Source organism: Schistocerca nitens, chromosome 4, assembly GCF_023898315.1.
Source record: "Schistocerca nitens isolate TAMUIC-IGC-003100 chromosome 4, iqSchNite1.1, whole genome shotgun sequence".
NCBI lineage: Eukaryota > Metazoa > Arthropoda > Insecta > Orthoptera > Acrididae > Schistocerca > Schistocerca nitens.
The window spans coordinates 166,129,659-166,151,758 of NC_064617.1; the positions used below are offsets into that span (position 1 = coordinate 166,129,659).

The window sequence follows — 22,100 nt, forward strand, 5'->3', positions numbered from 1 at the left end:
CTTCACTGTGTAAATCATCTCCTCGTCGTCCTCAAAATGTCTTCCACGAATGCGTCTGTCATCGCGAATGACCAAATCAGTTCACCGCAACATATCAAGTGTGACAGCCGTCAATGGTCTCCCCAACCGCCGCCAATTGTGGAGCTCCGCCTAACCACCTTCTGATGACGTCACCCTCCGTGCCCAGCGACTAACTGTACTTCTGTTGACAACATATGCTCCGTAGACTTTGCACAGGTGTTTGTGAATATTCCCCACAGTTTCTTCCCCTGCAGTGTGAAATTCTATGACGGCACGTTGCTTGTAACGTTCAGCACCTACAGGCGTCATTCTAAAACTGTCCTGCAGCTACGCTATCTGTCGGAAGTGGTGGAAACTTGGAGCGCTTACTCAGGAGACTTCAAATAACACATACGTAACGTTTGGCATTCGTAGCATTGTTTTCGGCTGAGGAAAAAAAATGTGGTGCTTTTCTTTCTGGAAAATCCTCGTATGATATGGATTTGAAACCCATGAGGTCAAGATGTGCAATTTTTGATTACACGAATTTTCAGTCCCAAACACAAATAAAATAAATAAATGTTAATGACAGACGACTTAACTGCTAGATCGGGTAGGCTGTCTTAAATCTCTGGCAGGCTGTGTTTTTTCGACTACTGATCAGTGGAAGGAAGATTTAGTTACCTTCATAGGATTAGTGGTGATGATGGTGACCTGGTGTCCCTTTTCAGCAAGAGCTCGCATGATGATGAGGAAGGGCAGCTGGTGGCTGATGGAGGGCGTCGGGTTGATGCCCAGGATTCTCGCACATGAGCACACGTGGACCAGCAGTGGTAGCAGCAATAGTCTGAGCTTCATGGTGGAGCACTGCAGATGACACAAATAGCACAGCGTCAGTTGCGAGAAACTTTTACAGTGCTGAACACATTTAATGTAAAACACAGAGGACATGGTAAGACACTAGACCTGTTCCTGAGGTGATAACACTGATACCACAGTGAGAGTAAGTAATGCATCTATAGCGCCTTTGATCCACTCTGATGTTCAAGCGACTGCTGAAGATCACCAGGTGTTAATGTAGGTTGATTCTTACAAAGACGATAACAGCAACCAGCCACTGTTAATACTGCTATTTACTTAAATAAATAGCAGTATTAATTATTTACTTAATTATTTACTTAAATAAATAGCAGTATTAATAGTGGCTGGTTGCTGTTATCTTCTTATTAAGAATCAACCTACATTAATTGTACACAGCCACGGTCTCACTATGTAAGTTTTAGAAAATATATAATCAGCTGTTTATCAGACACCCCCTTGATGTAACCATTTACCTTAAAAAAATGATGTCATCAAGAAGGTGGAGGGTGAGAAATTTATAAAATGGAAGCTGATGGTGTGAGGGACATTTAAAACTGCTAGAAGGCGTTGGCGAGACAATTTATAACAACTGTATGATGGTATTTGTGGAAGACTTAAAAACTACAAGATGCCACTACTGGGATACTTTTTTTAAATTGGCACTAGTGGGATACTTTTTAAAAATTTTTGGCCACTATTCAAAATGAAACAGGCAGTCACGTCACTTAAGCTCACACTCACACACACACACACACACACACACACACAGAGAGAGAGAGAGAGAGACCGATAGGGAAAGGGGGGGTGGGGGTCTCAGATACGCTTTCTCGCCTTTTGAACTGTGTTCATAGTGTTCTCTCTAGCAGTATTTCTAATGTCAAAAATACGTAAACATCTAAAATTCTGCCTCATCACTTTATTTTACACATCTCTCTCTCTCTGTTTTATACATCAACAGAAATGTTTATGTCAAATACTATACCTGTTCTCACGCATATCTGAATTATTTACCAAACATAAATTTCTCTTTTATTCTCTATTAAAAATGTTTATGTGTCATAGACATCAATGCTTGCTTGAGTTAGGCATTAACTTTATGATACATCACAGAGCGAATGAAGGGAGAAAAATACTCCACATGAAACTGTTATTATAATATTTTTACATTTTCACATAATAAAACCGATTTAATGTTTTTCTTTTTACTTTCCATTCATACACTAAAATTAGTTATCTTTGTTTTGTAGCAGAAATCATTTGATACCTTATGTTGTAAGACAGTTGCATAAAAAAAATTAGTATACACAGTTATTTATCTTCAACGCATGTTGCCAGACTGCCATCTGTAGCAGATACAGATCGTTACATTAACACATGTGTATCTGCTAAACTCTCGCCTTCTGTGATGACCAGTCTGAAATATTGTCACTATAATTGTGCTTCTACATTCAACTCTTCTTTCAAAGGGAATACAATCTCTCACTATCTGTTTCCAAAGTGCGCTGTTCCCTAAACAAAATCACACCTAATAATTACAAGTTTCCGTATTTTGGAGTTTGAGAAATGCACCTTTTGTGAATGCCTTTCAACTGAACGAACGTTGTCATATGCAGTTTCCCATTTTGCAACTAAGTGTTTCACTTTATTATTTCAGAGTGGTATTATAATCGTCAAGCAAAAATCACTATATATCAAATTCTTCTTCAGACGGTATGTAATGGTCTCGTGAATTATCCCCTACTAACTTCAAATGTAGCGATATACCTTCTCCACCAATTCATCAGGTTTATACCAGTGGACGTAGTCAATATAGTGAGATCTGCGTTTCTCCTGGCGTATACAATTTTCAAACGCTTACAGAAATTCTGCCATGTAATATTTACAGCGACCGCCGATATTTCGGCGGGAGTACACACCGCCATTTTCAAGGCACAAACTGCAACGGATAGGCGATCTACAAGCATATTTAAAACCTTGGTTCTTAAAGTAATTCAGGAAAGCTAACACACACACACTCTACTCTAGTGCCACCAAGGATGACCGAAGTCCGAGGCATCGATAGTGAAAGACTACGAACTAGCAGGTGAGCTAACATTGACTCTGTCCTTCTCTTTATTAAAAGGGAGAGAGCAAGATTCCTAGCAGAGTTTAAACAAAAACCTCCATCCCTGTTTATAAGGTTGCTCGCTAATTTAATCTCAACAGCTTCGTAAATAACACTGTCCCACTAGCTGGATGCGCATGCCAATGTCTCGGTAATGTTATGTAACATAGGGTGACCAGTGTCCAAACAATGTTCGGCGACAGCAGATCTACTTAGCTGCTGTAATCATGTGTGCCGTTTGTGCTCAGTACATCCGTCCTTCACGGTCCTGATAGTCCGACCAATATATGCCATTCCACAGCTACAAGAAATGCGATATACACTCGCCTTACACAAACCATCATCAAACAGATCATGCTTAGCAAAGCACTCTAATTTTGCAGTTTGTGCCTTGAAAATGGCTGGGTGTACTCTCGTCGAAACATCGGCGGTCGCTGTAAATATTACCTGGCAGAATTTCGGTAAGTTGTTTGAAAATAGATAATATATGTTTCTGAGTCGTTGGTTACTCTCTTCCAGTTGTGAACATCATTCTCCTTAGCGTAATAGTGTTGTTACTCCTCTTCTACTTTATCATTATCAGCCTAAGCATCCTTTTCTTCTTCCCCAGTACTTCCACCATCTGCTTTAATAAATATGGTGTTTTCTTTTGATTTAATGTATTTTCCTTCTTCATCTTCCTCTTATTCTTGTCTTCGTTTTATTTACTTCTTGTCCCTCTCATTTTCCTTTTAGAATAGCCGTTTTTTGAATCAACCTCAGCAAACACGGGTCTGATGGAATGTCGAAATGGATATTCTTGAATTGTCTCTTGTCCTCTGATAAAACCTGGCGAGATTTATTGTATCCATTCTTAGGTTCAGCAAGATTAAGGCATGAAACCGCGTTCTCTCCCATGACAATATGTACATCACCTCTCAATGTTGGCCTGCCTGTTTTATCTCCATCAGGCGTAAGGATCCACGTGCTGGAATTCATTCGTCTGTAGGAGAGGTATACTTTCTGATGAGCTTTAATAGCCCTGAGAATATTTTGAATATTATTATATGAATATAATGTAAAATATGAATATTTTGAAGATGATGTAAGCAATATATAATCCTCTGGTTTCCGGATATGTTACATTGTGAATTATAAACGTTGTATCCAACGAATAAAAATCATCTACACTCTTGCTGACGGTTAAAATCTCATAGAGTGTCACGCATTAAGTATCTTGGTTTACTAAAAAGTAGTCTGACAGTGTAGCCCCGCCAGTCTCTGCTCTAATAGTTTTTCGCGACTCCTGCTGATCATCGTCGCCATTTTCCTCCTCATCTTCTTCTATTTTTCTTCTTGTTCTACACGGTCTACTTTCATAAATATGTATTCTTTCCTTTTAACAACTTCTTTGTCTGGGCATATCTTCTTTTTGAAGAGCTGTCTTTCTTGAATGAATATCTGTAGCTTTTGAGAAAAGGGTTTTGATAAATTTTCCAATACAGACTCTGGTTTTGCTTGCCTTTTTTGCAGCAACGCCGCTTTCCTGTAATTCACTCATATTTCAACACATGACTTTAAAGACAATTCATTCGTGCAATGAAACTGAGGTGCACAGGATGTGAAATGTTTCATGTTTTGACGTCGGAGTGCTGTTTTAAGGATTAAGAAGTTTTATATTTTAAGTACGAAACGTGAAGGCTGCTTAGAAGAAAGAAAGTGCGGTGGTGGTAAAGATGTTTCTTCAGCAATACATAGCTGAATTGCAGGAATGTGGATGACATAAAGAGCTGCGAAGAAGCCCAATGGTAACAAATAATCTAGAGAATATGATCAAGAAATACAGGGAGCGGGAGAATTAGCTGGTGAAGAAGGGAGAGTGAGGCGGCCCTTTCCAACCGCAGTAGAGGATAAGTTATAGCTACAGCCGACCGTGGAGCAAACGCATCAAATTATGCAGCCAGTGCTCGAACTGTCCACAGGATTGGCTCTCGTCTGGTCAACGTTTCAAACCACTTTGTGGAGTATTTTACAGTTTTACCTACAATATCCAGAATGTGCACCAGATGAAGCCCGCAGATAGATTACAACGCCGTGATTTTAAGCTTCGCATTTTTTGGCACATATGGAAATTGATGAAATGTGGTCGGGATATATTCATTGGTCGGAAAAGGCACAGTTTACTCTGTTTGTTGCCGTGAATGCACATAACTGTCGCATACGGCTTCTACTCCGCCACGTGTTGTGCGGAAACGTCCAATGCCGCTGCTTATGTGACTAAGTAATGTAGTTTCACAAGCTCCTCCAATCTCTGCCCATTTTGCATGGATTAGATGACACCTCTCGGGCCTGTCAGATATATAGACATCCGAGTTTTATGTGGACCTCCTCGCACAACACGTGATTTCACTTTGGAAGAACGCAACTGTGTTCAGACCACTATTTTCATGCAAGATTCGACAACACCTCACAACACTTTCCAGATGAAAGATTTCTTTCGAGATGTTTGGCCTTCCTGATCCCTGGACATAAGCCGGTCGGGGTGGCCGAGCGGTTCTAGGCGCTACAGTCTGGAACCGCCTGACCGCTACGTTCGCAGGTTCGAATCCTGCCTCGGGCATGGATGTGTGTGATGTCCTTAGGTTAGTTAGGTTTCAGTAGTTCTACGTTCTAGGGGACTGATGACCTCAGGAGTTCCATAGTGCTCAGGGCCATTGGAAACATTTTTTAACCTGGACATAAATCCATGTGGCATCTGGTTGTGGGGAGAGATCCAATCTATTTCCGACCCAATCTATCTCCTGATGAGTGCATAGTAATGGTTTAGCCTAAACGGACACACGCAAAAATCGCAGTACCCAAATACTGCGAGACCTCACTTTAGTGAAAATTAATCCTTATACAGAGATGGCAGTACACCTTTTATGTTGGCCATCATGCCGGTGTGGGCGTGGAGGGGCTCCACCTTCTTTTTTTTAAAAAAAGAAAATATTTGTGTGAATATCTGAAAGAACGTGTCTATCAGGGATGCATCCGAATTCTTCCTAATCTGAAATACAGCACACGATGGCATGTCTTGTTGTGTTGTGAAACGATATTGATGTTCAAACTTTGACAATATCATAATAAACGAGCCAGAACCAACTACCGTTATTATGTGTTTGCCCTTTCCTCCCCATCTCCTAAACCAACAACATATTCTGACTGCTTATAGTACTATATTTTTGCCTAGTGGCAGAGAGTGGAAATATTAACATTTTCAGCACACTCCCTGTACGTACCGATTAATGATCGTATTACGATTTTTCAGCGTCGCCAGATGTGTATAGGCAATACTGCAGCACATAGAAAAAATGGCTCAGAGCACTATGGGACTTAACAGCTCTGGTCAGCAGTCCCGTAGAACTACTTAAACCTAACTAATCTAAGGGCATAACACACATCCATGCCCGAGGCAGGATTCGAACCTGAAACCGTAGCGGTCGCGCGGTTCCAGATTGAAGCGCCTAGCAACGCTCGGCCACACTGGCCGGCGCATCACATAGAGCACTGTCAGATTAACTACAACCACCTGGTACAAACACAGCTATCGCAGTTACAACGTCGTCATTCCACATACACCTAAAAAAAGATACCAATCAGAATTTCATGTGCATATATTTAAGAAATTTGGATAGGTCAGATTACCATTCCAGTCGAATTTTTAACCATACAGATTGTTTAAAGAAACTGAAACGCTCAGAATTTCATTCACGCAAGCCTTTTACAAGAGAAAGGGACTGAGCCGTGGCTGGCTCATGTTATGCATTGGATTAAACCTTTGTTGCTATTCTGTGTTTAGTCACCCGCAGTTATCGTGATTATGCTGTTATCCTGCCTCTCCGAGAGTGGCAGAAGTGGTGTGCATCGATATTCGCTCCTAGTACTATCTTTGGCCTGGCGCTTGTAGTTTCCAGCTGTGCTGTGTGCCAGCAGTTGGTCGGTTGGCGTGGAACAGCGAGGAAATCTCCGCGACGCATAGTTTTGCCGAGGCCGCTGGCTGCGTCCACCCGCGAGCGGAGTGTGGAGTGCTATTCCCGTTGTACGAGGTCCGTGGCTCAGCGATCCTGGACACGAAAGTTGAGTTTTGACTTAATCTACCAGCAAGTCAAGACTGTTCACTTTGTGTCGTTTGGATTTCGTTGTCGGCTGTTGGGACATTCCCGCGAGGAACAACGTGTGTCTTCAAGTTCGCAAATTTTAGCCATCCTCCGGTGGAGTTTAACTGTACTTGGTTATTTTGAATTGAATTGCACCAGCGGAATCTTCTGCCTCGTGGCCGTTAACGTTCCGGTTACCTGCCCTGGCTGTTGACGTAAATTCAGGCAGTGTATTTTCCTCATCATGTTGTCGCTGTCCAGCACGGTGTGTAGTTTGACTGCTCAATGTATAATTGGTTGTGGGCACCAGTACCTCCTACCTTGTTCCATTGAACTACCTGTTGTGTGCTGGTCAGGTGGAGCGGAAGTTGTTATGTGGGTGTGTCCGTTGACCGTCTGTCGGTTGGGTTGTCGTCGGATCGAGCATGGTTGGGTCGACTGCCTGACTTACCTGGCCCTCGGAACTTGTGAGCGCCGTTGGGTGCACTGCCTTTTCTTATTGTTCTTGTTGTTTGTATTTGTACGGCTTCAAGCCGATTTTTAAATTAAAGTTGTTTTGCTCTTAAGGTGTTAGATTGTTGGGGCCTTCAGCCTAAATAAATAACTGTTTTAAGATAATGCCTTTGCTCTTTTAAAAATTTATTCTGATGGGCCTTCAGTCGATTTTTAAATTAAATTTGTTTTGCTCTTAAGGTGTCAGATTGTTTTGGCCTTCAGCCTAATTAAAAGAACTGATTTAAAATGAGACCTTCTGCGTTTTAAGTTTCTGATTTTGGTTTCAGTTTTAAGTTATTGGCTTTCAGCCGATTTTAAATTAAAGTGGTCTTGGCCTTAAGGCATGAGATTGTATGGCGTATTCAGCCAGTTATTAAGTTCCAAAAAGTAATTCTGTGTTTCTTTTCTTAAATTTTCTTAGCTCTTGTAATGTTTGGCCAAATAAATGAAGTTGTATGTTCGAGTGTAACTGACAACCGCTTATTTCGGCCCCTTTCCAAAATTTAAACTACTTGTCCTGTCCTGTGGGATTAGCAGGGCGTCACAGGAACAATCCGAAATTCATTCACAGAGATCTGATTTGATCCAGTATAAATGGATTTTGAAAACCTGCGACTGTGAAAACTGTACGTTTGTTTATAAATAAATCTTCTGCTACCGGTCAAGATTAACTTTTAACAAGAGCGCGTTTCGGGAAATGATTCCCTTTTTCAAGCGCGTTTATTGTGTGTATTAAGCCATTTCAATTGATGTTGTCAATCTCTGAGAGTCTGCTTCATTTCGTTGACTCTTACTGCAAATATAAGGAACACGCGTTTTATAGTTGGTTACGAATTCTTTTGGTGAAGTTGGTGGCGAAATTTAGAAGAAATTGTATTTACAATTTTCTAATGGTCTATTTGTGCGGAGTCTCGCACACACAAAGCATCACACACTACTTGTTGTACACATCAAACATCGAAAATATCTTACATAAACAAAACAGTTAAAAAGATGTTCTTACAGGTAGAGATAACACTATAGGTCTTACACACATTATGATATGCACAAAAGCATATGCGCTGGTGCAAGACTTTCTATTCAACTCCACATCGGCAACCTGCATGTCCCTAATCTAGCCCAGTTTTCATAACGGTGAAAGGGGGCCTAGAGTTTAGCGAGGAATCTGAACAACATCGTATTTTTAGCAATTCTTCACATCGGTAAGAAGTGGTCCAGCTGAGATTCGATCCCGTGCCCTGTCGGTTTCCAGGCGCACACTTCACGGATAGATCACCAGGTCCAACATGTATGTGTGTAGTTCATCTATAGGTGTCACAGAGGGAGATTGTAAGTCTCAAAATACGTGACATACATCGCCGTATCTTCTGACTGCATTGACGTAGAATGTTAAATTTTTTACACCGTCAAGGGGCCGCAGACCTTACTATTTATATATTTCAACTTAATACTTTTACTCATTCCTAAGAAAAGGGGCCTTAACAGACAAACGTACAAACATATGGACAACAAATGACAAAAATTTTATATTTTGTGTAATATGACTACAAATTGCCAGTTTCCAGATATTTTTCCTTCATTTGTCAAATCACATGATTCAAGTTCAACGGCATGTGTCCTATAAGCCACATAGAGTGAGTTTGCGATTATCGAAATATTTCATCGAAACATGTCATGGCCATATCTCTTTATTGAAGCGCCTTAGATGATGTCATTTTTGCACTGTCAAGGGGCTGCATATTTTAGTAAGTAACATAAATTTCAAACTCATACTACAATTTCACGAGAAAAATGCTTCTTAAAGAGTCGGACAATCAGACAGAAAGGAAATGAAATGATCTTATGTAGCAACTGCTTTTGCCGACAGACGTACGGAAGCCTAAAAGCGACACAGGTCAGAGTGCCATTTACACTTTTGAAAAAATTGGATATTCTCGGGACTTCATTCACACAGACCGATTTAAAAAATAAAAAATAAATAAATAAAAAACAAAACGAGTGGAAATATCAATCAGACAGACCGTTTAAGAGAAATGAAGTGGATTGGAATTCCTATCACACAAATTATTCAGACAAATAGAAGACGTGGGAGTTTCATTCCCACAAGCCACCTAAATGTCGTTAGAGCTCGGAGTTTCATTCACACAGACCGTTTACAAGAAAATACAGAATGAATCGGAATTCCTTTCACACAGTTTAAAAACTAAGTGGTTCAGAATTACACTCACACACACAATTTAAGAAACGGGTCGGATCGAAATTTTTACCACACAGACCATCTGAAGAAACAGAACTTGTCGACGTTTGAATTTCATTTGCAAAGACCGTTTGGAAAAATGGAGCTGTTGGTAATTCCATTCACACAGACTATTTAAAAAATGGAAGAGTTCGAAATTTCATCCACACTGTTTAAATAGATGGAACGGTTCGAAATCTCATTCACATATACTGCTTCAAAACAACTCATAACTTCGTTCACTCATTCAGTTTATGAATACGGAAAGAAACAGTTACTTGCCCACAAAAACGATAAAAAATAGAATTTCATTCATACAGGCTGTTTTAAAACTGGAACAAATCGGAATTTCAGTCCAGCTGGCCGTTTCAAAGAAATGGAATGTCCTAGGACATTATCTGCAGCCGACCGCGGTGGCCGAGCGGTTCTAGGCGCTTCAGTCCGGAACCGCGTGACTGTTACGGTCGCAGATTCGAATCCTCCCTCGGGCATGGATGTGTGTGATGTCCTTAGGTTAGTTAGGTTTAAGTAGTTCTAAGTTCTAGGGGACTGATGTCCTCAGATGTTAAGTCCCATAGTGCTCAGAGCCATTTGAACCATTTTTGAACCATTATCTGCAGTAATGGAAGCCCTTACCCTCCCCCATTTCCCACCGCTTACATTACAGGGGGAATACTACTACAAAAATTTAGCAGGTCTGCTTGGAATTGCACAAAACCGTAGAACATATTAAGTAAATAAGCTATTGTACATTTTACAATACTTTAAAATTTGGAATGGCTGTAGCTTTAAAACCTCTTTATAATAAAAGTTAAAATTCATACTTATTATAAAAAGATGATATTAATAGGCTGACAAGCCCAGCATTGCCCTGGTACTCATTTTGCTAATTTTCTACTAGAAGCGAAAGCGAAAAATGAACTTTGTTTGTTGGCCAATACCGAAAAAATTTCATATCCATGGATTCGTGAAGGAACCTTTGAAATTAGGAAACGTAGTACAAGATATATACACATAATGTACGAATGTACAAGTACGGTATCAAAGTAATAAACATACTATAAAAACAAATATTCTTTCCAAAGTGAATTTAACTCAGAACTTAGTTATACAATATCTCTAGTTACATGTCCAGGAGCTACAACGCGATTTAGTAAACTTCTCTATGGTAATACCTCTTCAGAGCTCTGTAGAGTTCTCGCCTATAGACGTCTGTGCTTCGCAGTTGAAAGGTGTCAAAAGCGCTACGAAGTCCTAAGGATTTCCTTAAGTTGATCCTGCTGTAGGAATATCCTAGTAATAAAGAACAGATGTATTAAAAATTCATACATCTCAGTATTTACAGGGTGTTTCAAAAATGACCGGTATATTTGAAACGGCAATAAAAACTAAACGAGCAGCGATAGAAATACACCGTTTGTTGCAATATGCTTGGGACAACAGTACATTTTCAGGCGGACAAACTTTCGAAATCACAATAGTTACAGTTTTCAACAACAGATGGCGCTGCAAGTGATGTGAAAGATATACACTCCTGGAAATTGAAATAAGAACACCGTGAATTCATTGTCCCAGGAAGGGGAAACTTTATTGTCACATTCCTGGGGTCAGATACATCACATGATCACACTGACAGAACCATGGTAGAACGATGGGTTCGATGACGGTTTGGATGTACCGTGCACTATTCAGTGTCCCCTCGACGATCACCAGTGGTGTACGGCCAGTGTACGAGATCGCTCCCCACACCATGATGCCGGGTGTTGGCCCTGTGTGCCTCGGTCGTATGCAGTCCAGATTGTGGCGCTCACCTGCACGGCGCCAAACACGCATACGACCATCATTGGCACCACGGCAGAAGCGACTCTCATCGCTGAAGACGACACGTCTCCATTCGTCTCTCCATTCACGCCTGTCGTGACACCACTGGAGGCGGGCTGCACGATGTTGGGGCGTGAGCGGAAGACGGCCTAACGGTGTGCGGGACCGTAGCCCAGCTTCATGGAGACGGTTGCGAATGGTCCTCGCCGATACCCCAGGAGCAACAGTGTCCCTAATTTGCTGGGAAGTGGCGGTGCGGTCCCCTACGGCACTGCGTAGGATCCTACGGTCTTGGCATGCATCCGTGCGTCGCTGCGGTCCAGTCCCAGGTCGACGGGCACGTGCACCTTCCTCCGACCACTGGCGACAACATCGATGTACTGTGGAGACCTCACGCCCCACGTGTTGAGCAATTCGGCGGTACGTCCACCCGGCCTCCCGCATGCCCACTATACGCCCTCGCTCAAAGTCCGTCAACTGCACATACGGTTCACGTCCACGCTGTCGCGGCATGCTACCAGTGTTAAAGACTGCGATGGAGCTCCGTATGCCACGGCAAACTGGCTGACACTGACGGCGGCGGTGCACAAATGCTGCGCAGCTAGCGCCATTCGACGGCCAACACCGCGGTTCCTGGTGTGTCCGCTGTGCCGTGCGTGTGACCATTGCTTGTACAGCCCTCTCGCAGTGTCCGGAGCAAGTATGGTGGGTCTGACACACCGGTGTCAATGTGTTCTTTTTTCCATTTCCAGGAGTGTAGAAGACAACGCAGTCTGTGGGTGCGCCATTCTTACGTCGTCTTTCTGCTGTAAGCGTGTGCTGTTCACAACGTGCAAGTGTGCTGTAGACAATATGGTTTATTCCTTAGAACAGAGGATTTTTCTGGTGTTGGATTTCCACCGCCTAGAACACAGTGTTGTTGCAACAAGACGGAGATTTAATGTAACCAAAGGACCGAAAAGCGATACAATAAAGGATCTGTTTGAAAAATTTCAACGGACTGGGAACGTGACGGATGAACGTGCTGGAAAGGTAGGGCGACCGCGTACGGCAACCACAGAGGGCAACGCGCAGCTAGTGCAGCAGGTGATCCAACAGCGGCCTCGGGTTTCCGTTCGCCGTGTTGCAGCTGCGGTCCAAATGACGCCAACTTCCACGTATCGTCTCATGCGCCAGAGTTTACACCTCTATCCATACAAAATTCAAACGCGGCAACCCCTCAGCGCCGCTACCATTGCTACACGAGATACATTCGCTAACGATATAGTGCACAGGATTGATGACGGCGATATGCATGTGGGCAGCATTTGGTCAATAAACAGAACTGGCGCATATGGGGAACCGAAAAGCCCCATGTTGCAGTCCCATCGTCCCTGCATCCTCAAAAAGTACTGGTCTGGGCCGCCATTTCTTCCACAGGAATCATTGGCCCATTTTTCAGATCCGAAACGGTTACTGCATCACGCTATCTGGACATTCTTCGTGAATTTGTGGCGGTATAAACTGCCTTAGACGACACTGCGAACACCTCGTGGTTTATGCAAGATGGTGCCCGGCCACATCGCACGGCCGACGTCTTTAATTTCCTGAATGAATATTTCGATGATCGTGTGATTGCTTTGGGCTATCCGAAACATACAGGAGGCGGCGTGGATTGGCCTCCCTATTCGCCAGACATGAACCCCTGTGTCTTCTTTCTGTAGGGACACTTGAAAGACCAGGAGTACCGCCAGAATCCAGAAACAATTGAACAGCTGAAGCAGTACATCTCATCTGCATGTGAAGCCATTCCGCCAGACACGTTGTCAAAGGTTTGGGGTAATTTCATTCAGAGACTACGCCATATTATTGCTACGCATGGTGGATATGTGGAAAATATCGTACTATAGAGTTTCTTAGACCGCAGCGCCATCTGTTGTTGAAAATTGTAACTACTGTAATTTCGAAAGTTTGTCTGCCTGAAAATGTACTGTTGTCCCAAGCATATTGCAACAAACGGTGTATTTCTATCGCTGCTCGTTTAGTTTTTATTGCCGTTTCAAATATACCGGTCATTTTTGAAACACCCTGTATAAAGTCATATTTCTGGAACTATGTGTCGTACAATGATTTATTTATGTATGTACATTCAGCAGCACATGTGAATACTGTCTGCGAAACATGTTGTGAGTACTATAAATAGCAAAAAGAAATGAATTTGAACTTCATGCACGATACCACAGTTTTTCGCGCAACTAAGTGTTTGTGACGTATATCTCCTGATCTATGTGTCATACTGTGATATAATTGCGTAGGTACATTCAGCGGCATATGTGAGTACTGTCTGCGAAATGTGTTGCGAAGAGAGCTAGCAGCAAACAAGTAATAAATTTCAAAGACATGTACAATGCGGCAGTATTCAACGCATCTTAGTGTTTATAATGCCTAATATCTCCTGACATATATTGTCCATTGACACAATTTTGCTGGTGCATTTAGTGGTATATGTGAATATTGTGTGAAAAATTTATAGTGAATACAGTTTGCAAAAAATAAATTAAAACGTCATGATCCATATGTCGGTTTTACTGCATCAACAGCGAAAAAGTAATAATCCCTAAACTTTCTATCTTTCAGAGAAAAAGTTTCGAAAAATGTTGTATATGAAATTGATGGAAGTCACTAAGTGCTCTCACTTTCAAATAATGGAGGACTTGAGTCCGGAAATTCACGTGTTGTGAGCTACCCTGCTCTTTCATCCTCACTCCAGACTGTATCCATGCACGTCGTGAAATGTACCTACAAAATGTGTAATCGCACGACACATTGTTCAGAAGATATGACTCGTCATAAACACGGAGATTCGTGAGAATCTGCGGCACCATTTATGATGTTTTAATTTATTACTTCTTTCTACTAACTCTGCTTGCAATACATTACGGTGATAATGTGCACGAATGCCGCTGAATGTACCAAGGAAAGTATATCACTGTACGAGTCACAGTACTGGAGATATGACATCATAAAGACTGCGATGCGTGAGAACCTCCAGCATCATGCAAGACGTTTTAATTTATTACTCCTTTACTACTGTCTCTAATCACAACAGATTTCACAGACAGTGGCTACACATACCACGGGATGTAGCTGAAAATTTGTATCACTGGACAGCACATAGATAAGGAGATACGACATTATAAACATTGAGCTTTATGAAAATGAAACTGAGTGGCGAAATTCGCTAGAGATACATGTGAAATGAGAGTAGAATGTGGGTAAAGAGTTCATCCTGAGCCCCTGGAACGATTTCAATGAAATGTGATACGCATATTACTTACGATGGAGACAGAAAGACCGTGGTGATAAGAACCACCACCCTGTTACAGCGGTGAGCGTGATATCACGAAAAGAAGGAAGGGGTAGATGGTCAGATAACGAGGGGGGAGGAGCAGATCGACACAGAGAGGGTGAAGAAAAGATGGACAGTGCGAGGGGAGAAGAGGAGATGGACGGAGAAGGAAAAGGAGGCGATAGAGAGAAATAGGGGAAAGAGGTAGGCAGAGTGTTAGTGGAGGTGGATATGGAGAGAGAGAGGAGTAGGAAATTTGCAGAGAAAGAGAGGAAGACAGATTGACATAGAGATGGGGGTGGGCAGAGGTGGGCAGAGAGATGGGGTGAGGGAGATAGAAAGGGGCAGGAGGATACAGAGAGAGAATGCAGGGGTGGAGGAGATGGACACAGATAGGGTATAGAAATGATGGACAATGGGTATGAAGAAGGCTATGGACAGAGAAAGGGATAACGAGGGGATGGACTATTAGAAAACTGGAATAAATGCATACTCGGACAATGCCGGATACTCAGGTAGTACGTAACAAAGTTACCATCTACATGGAATAGCTACAAGGTTGATACACATGTGTTTCAGTACATGCAACTCACAACGTCTGCATTTAAATAGTAAACGTAGCAAGGAGGTAGGGTCTATAATAATATATGCAGTTGGCCTGATCATCGGATTCTGGTAGACTTGTGTTGTATAAGGATTACACAAGTTTACTATAGGTTACAGTACAGCATGCAACTTCCACTATCTTTGCATACGCTCTACCCTGATCATTGGTCTTTGGAAGGTGCCGTAATGGCTTTATCAGATCAAAGACAAGTTAGATATGTGATTGAATAGGAACACAAAAACATCGGCGCATCATTTAGCAGTTATATTAGGGATCAAATTATATTGATAAGCACTTCATACATCGTGAAAAAGCGAGCACAATAAGAATGGTATGCGTAAATTTGTGGGCCTCTAAAACTAGACAACTGCTGCTCACAAATTGACGTAGTGTACATTCATTGGTTACATAGATCAAACTACGAGATCACGGAGGAAGGCTAATAGAGCATAGGTGGCAGAGCATGGGACCTGGATATCGAGCTGCGAGAACTTAGATGGTGTATTAGTGGGTCAGAGTAGTATAACCATTGTAATATCTCTTGGGAACGGCGACAGAGCTATCAGATCGTGATAGCGGCTCTGAGGCACAGAGATCGAATTACGAGAACACGATTGTGGCTATGGGCTACATACTGGTTGATTTTTTCATTTTTATGGTGGTATAATACTGGTCCGTAATTGGGAGAGCAAAAGATATACAACTTATATACATACACACAAATTTGCTTGTGAACAAAGCGGGTGTGTAATATCATGGGGATGGTGCAGCACTACGCTTGTGAACTGTGAGCCAGAGACATCACAGCCTTGTATTAGCCAAGTGGATACAATGTGAATCTGAAATAGTGGAAACACTGACGCCAGGTACATTATATGGAGAACCTACCACAACATGTGTATCACATTACACCGATGACTAAGAGGAGAAATGTATTCTGTTAGTACAGCATGAACAGAATTAATACGTTGCTGAATTATTTGAAGATATCTCTAAGAACGTTCGATATTAATATTACCGATTGAAATACATTTTATACCCTCAAAAGCTGCAATTAAACAATACTTTATTATGCTGCATGTATTTTCGACATTGCTTAATCATTCGGCAGACTTTACTCCTCGAAATGATGTACATCATGTGTCCTTAATTACAGTTCACCCAAAATATGTATTTAACAGCATCCAACACTTTCACCTCTTAAATTCCTAATTTCATAATACCACCGGAATTCAGAATTAAGGTAACACCAATGGTCAGACATATGGCGTGTCATTTCAGGATTATCTGTGTAATTTCAGGTGATATCATTTGGTACAATGTTTCCCTTTGATCGCGCACATATTTTCCCAAAAATAGCGCACACTAAACTAAATGCCAAAAAACGTTAATATGATTCATAAATGAAATAACTTATACCAAGCGGTAACGATAGCTTAGCAGATTCAGGTCCAACTTAATTAAATTCTAAATTAACGTATTTTAACCAACGATTTTCTAACTTTGTGCAGTTTAGCCTCTGAGCTCTATTATTGTACACTCCTCAGAAGTTCGATGATTACTACTTAACATTGACGTTTGTGGTACCCAATGTGTTTTCTTTTCTATTGGTCATTATTTCAGAACTGCAAGTGTAATGAGTTTATGGCGTATGGGAAGGCGTTACGCATCAGTGATACTCTTATGCATGCTATTATCTATTCTTCTATTATTTCAACACGCAACATAGCCCTTCACATGATTTAGGCAGTAAACTAACAGCCAAATATGTGTTTCTAGTCTTAGCAATAAAGAATATCGTGTATCTACAGCATGGAAACATTCGAAACACCTGAATAAACGCCGTTATATCTCATTGTACACGATCAGGATAATTACTTAAAACAGCAAATTCAGTTGTCTTGGTACACGTTAGCTTAAGTTAGACTCATTCACTCTCCTTTAACTGTGGACACTCATCGATATGGAACTGAATATTGCATATCGCACCATCAGCCTTGGGTTCAAGGCTGATGATACAATACGTAGTACTATCGTAAGACCTTATCATTTGTAGCACTCTAATCTTAAAGTGCGTCTCTTATCAAAGGAGATGATGCAATATGTTGAATTCTCGATAGGATTTACCATGTGTGACACTACGATCTTAACGTCCATCTCTTGTCAAAGGGCGACTTACAGATGTTCTCTTTCTCTGACGCATCGTATCGTAATACATTGAAATTACTCAGTGTTCTCTTCTGATCAAATTCCAACGCAACTCTCAGTCTGTAATTGAATGGAGACTTCAGGATGGAGATATTCCTGTAAGCTGATGTTAAATAGAAAAATGAGTTCATGCTAAATGTTAATGTAAATACAGCATCATTATAAAGCGTGAATGGATTTGTTAACAGTTTTGTTAGGAAACGAAATCTGTAAGGAAACTAATTTGCTCTTCAACTGCAATAACAAATTCTGAATTTCTCAAATCACTGTATTGTTTTTTAACTACTGGACGCTAATTCGTCAATAATATTTGTCGATAGTCTCTTTGTTTGTCGATTTGAACGGTTTTCCTGTTTACTGTTTCTGCTTTTAACACTATACCACGTTGCAAGTCCTATTAGCAATTTTCACTGAAATTTCATCCCTATCACTTACGCATATCATTACTTTGAGTCATACTTCATCCATCTTATTAACTCTATCATCCAACAGTTCAAATACTTCTGGTGGCACGTGTTCATATTTTCCATCGGACACGAAGATCTTCAGAAGTTTCCATGACAGCGTAAATTTTCTAAAGGAAGGAATATTCGGGTTTAAAGACCTGTCGACATTGAGGTCACTGGAGTGCAAACACTAAATCTTGTGGAGAAATATGGAGAAAGAATTCGACAGTGTCTTTTCACAGTAACCTTCACGGTATTTTTCTGGAGGTTTTCATGGGACACCTTCACCGTTAACGACCGGATGGGGATCTGACCTGTCCTCTTCACAGATGCACGTCCAGTGTGCTTCATCTCTGTGGCGCTTTGTTCGCTGTTAACTTTGATGCAGATGTTGTGGGAAGAACATTAATTCCCAACCAAGGCATAATAAGGATGTAGCACAACATAAGAGTCTCAGTAGAAACTTGCATAAAACATTGCCCTTCGTCGTCTGCAGAACACAGCTGGATTCTGACTAAGAAACTTTACCATTATCGTCCTCACGAATGTATTTGTTTGTTGAAATTACAAGTCATGAACTGTGACGTCACGAATTGCAATACTGCTCCCTCCACTGCACAACACAGATTTCACAGGACAGTTTCTTTAGCATAACGTTTTAGGTTTTCTGGTTAACTTGGTAAGGGGTTTACTCAAATGCAGTTCACATATTATTGGCGACATATATTATGGAGACAGAAGTTCCGTAATTACACAAACTGATTACTCAGGATCACAATATAGACACCCACGAAGTGAAAGATAGGACAGCTACGGTTCACAACATTCAACTTAGTACTTTCCTTTGCTCAGAAAAGTACAATCACGTGAACAACGCCATATGCAGTATTTTGCAGGGTGACTATAAAATAATTACGCTCGAGGAAAATTAGGAAGTAAATTTTACACAAGTCGAAGCGCGCGGTATTGGTTCTGGAAGCGCGCAGACGTAGACCGGCAACTCATGTAACAACAACAAAAGTGACGTAATGTAGAAATAATTGTTTTAAATATGAATTAGCGCTGAAATATGAATAGAAATTGTTTCAATTTGTAGGGTATAAACGGGTCTTTGACTGTAAAAATTATTCTTTCCTCTTAAAGAAAACAGATAAGTTACAAAAGATGGTGCATCAAAACCACTTTTAAGTGCTACAGATTTAAAATCTAGGATCTTCACTGTGACTAAGTAGCATTTCATGTCATTTTTAAATTTCAAATGGCGTCTTTGCTACTTCTCTAGGGGCAAAATTGCTTTACACTATAGCACAAATATCGAAATGAACGAAATTTTTAACTTTTTGTAATGGATGGGTATTAATTGAGATGTTCTGTGTTCTCCCACCATAACTGACATATACTAGATAATGGGTATTGGGGCAGAAACCTCCTGTCGCTTAAGGAAAAAAAAGGCAACTACAGTTGGAATCCTATTCCAAATTTACTGGATCAGCACTTACTTTGGGTTTCATTTTGAGTACACTATCCGTGTTCCTTGTATGTTATACATCTATTTTTTTATTTGGTTTTTATCTGAACATACACACTGCATTTGTAACTTTTGACCTGTTAATACTAATTTTTACTTATTATTCAAGTTATGGCCATGCCACATTTCCGTGCACTAGTATGTTGCATAGCCCTGAGACCCCTGCTGGGCGACCTGGGTAGAGCGTTAATTTATCTCAGGAAATGAATATAACTGCCATGGTGTATAATCTGTGTGCCACGTTAACATAATATATTTTTTCCGAGGTATAAAATAAACAACTGTCGTAACGCGCAATGTAGTGAGTAATACTGATTGTGGAGACTCTTAACACATTTTGTATACTTTGGTCATCCTGGCGCAGTTTATTCACATTCTGTGGCGAAGTCATACCCTTTATATCAATAACATCATCACGTGACAAGCCCGAACGACCTTCCACCACCCCTTCCCCTGCTCAGCCCTCATCAACACCCTTCTCCTGAAGCCAGTCACTTCCGACGGAATGATCCCGTACCATCGACACAGGCAACCGTGTTATGGGCGAAATACTTTGAAGCAAAAGGCGATGCACTTAAGCTGAAATTGCCAGGATGGCATGGAAATTGCCGCTCACGGAAGCGAAAAAAGAAGGTGCAAAATGTAGTGACCAACAGTCGAAATCGTTCTGTGTGAGAAATTGCGGCAGTCCTCTTAATGTCCAGTCGTAATGTGCACAGAATTTTACGAGATGATTTAAAGTTTCAATCGTACAAAATGCAGGCTACGCAACAATTAAATTAGAGCAATTATGAAAACTGAATGAGTATGTCTGTTGAATAGTTGCCTAAACTTTGTGACAGTGATGACGCCTTAGAAAAATAAAATTTCATGAATGAATGACGAAGCACGTTTTCGTCTCAGTGGTTACGTCACTAAATCCTCACGAACTCAGTCTTCATTTATTAAACAGTCATAATGTTGCATTGCGGTGACCTGTTTTCTCAGTGAGCATAATGCACAATCAGCCCTATACTTTTTTTAAGATGAGGATGGGCGAGCATCCACTGTCATATCTCAGTTATACGCTGCAATGGCTTTAACATCCTCGCGCCTGAGCTTGAACAGTTTCCTGCAAATGAGTACTGGTTTCAGCTTGATGGTGCTACATCCCACTGCGCTCAGATTTTAATGGCCGCAGTGCGAAGAGCTTCTGGCAACCAGGTCTCCCTCTTATCGGTCTGTGATTACTTCATTTGGCCGTGCCTGGAGTCTACACACCATTGCAAGAATGAAAGAGAGCATTAGTGCAGAAATCAGAAATATTCCTATACTGATGCTTGAGCGTGTCGTCAACGATTTACATTGGACACTGTCTGAGTCAGCATACCATTGCTAACTACCTGCAGGAGATCATTTTCAACAGTTAAGCAGTGAACTGAATGATGGAAATATGCACAGGTTTCATTGTTGTGTTTGATAATGTTTTACAGTACGATCCTCGGACTGTTTCCCTATATCTACGTTGGCCCAGTTTTCTGCCGCACCGCGTATCACGGAAAATACTTCACAAGAAATACGCATATCGTGTTTTTAGTTTTTAATCTCTTATTTTTGTGTAACGTTTATTTCTAAATGAACTATGTTAGTTAGTTAGTAGAGTGCTTTAAATAAATAGTTTAAACAAGGATTAAAATATACAGGCGAACTGGCGAAAGTGGTACAAATATGGCTATGGTCACACATTCGGCAGGGAAGTTTATGGCAACAAGCTTTTAGGACGGTGAGGCAGTTTTTCCCGTTCACAACCTGCCACAACATCCCAGTGAAAGTAGACAGGTACTGTAATATCGCGCGGAATCTGCGAGCCACCATGAAAGGAAAATATTCTGAACTTGCGTTGTACAACGTCAATAAAATAATATTATTTCACAGAAATATGCCTACTGTACAGCTCTCGTATATATATTTGCATATAAAACGAACTAAAGAAGTAACAACCAAAGGAATAATTTTTGTCACTGTCGTTTTACGATTTTCGATAACAGGAAAAATATTTCTCACGAAGTTTGAGATCAGGCTAGGACCTCTACGTCATCTTCTACTAAAGAAAATCCCTTAACATCTGCGCCAGTTGATGTTATGTAACTAGATAATGATAGTGAAGATGCTTCTTCATTGTCTCTTTATACATGTCTACGGTAACGTTTAACACCCGGAGGCTGGCTGGGGTGCCTACGTACTCTTACCATTCTGTCATTACAAATAAATCAGTGTCCAAATATTCCATATTTAAACAAAATTTTAAATTTTAAGTTTCTACAAACGCAAAATGCGATTTATTCAAATTAATGATGACGAAAATGCAA

At 41.0% G+C, this 22,100-nt stretch overlaps 1 protein-coding gene across 1 annotated transcript in view; it reads right to left on the reverse strand.

The window, feature by feature from the left end:
* The window catches only part of LOC126253021 (UDP-glucosyltransferase 2-like), a 64,204-nt gene extending 63,342 nt beyond the window's left edge, over nt 1-862 (reverse strand). The window contains exon 1 of the mRNA XM_049954082.1: nt 685-862. Within this exon, the coding sequence (XP_049810039.1) occupies nt 685-858 (174 nt within the window). The 5' untranslated portion in view covers nt 859-862. The remainder of the gene's footprint in view (nt 1-684) is intronic.
* Between the last annotated feature and the right edge of the window lie 21,238 nt (nt 863-22,100).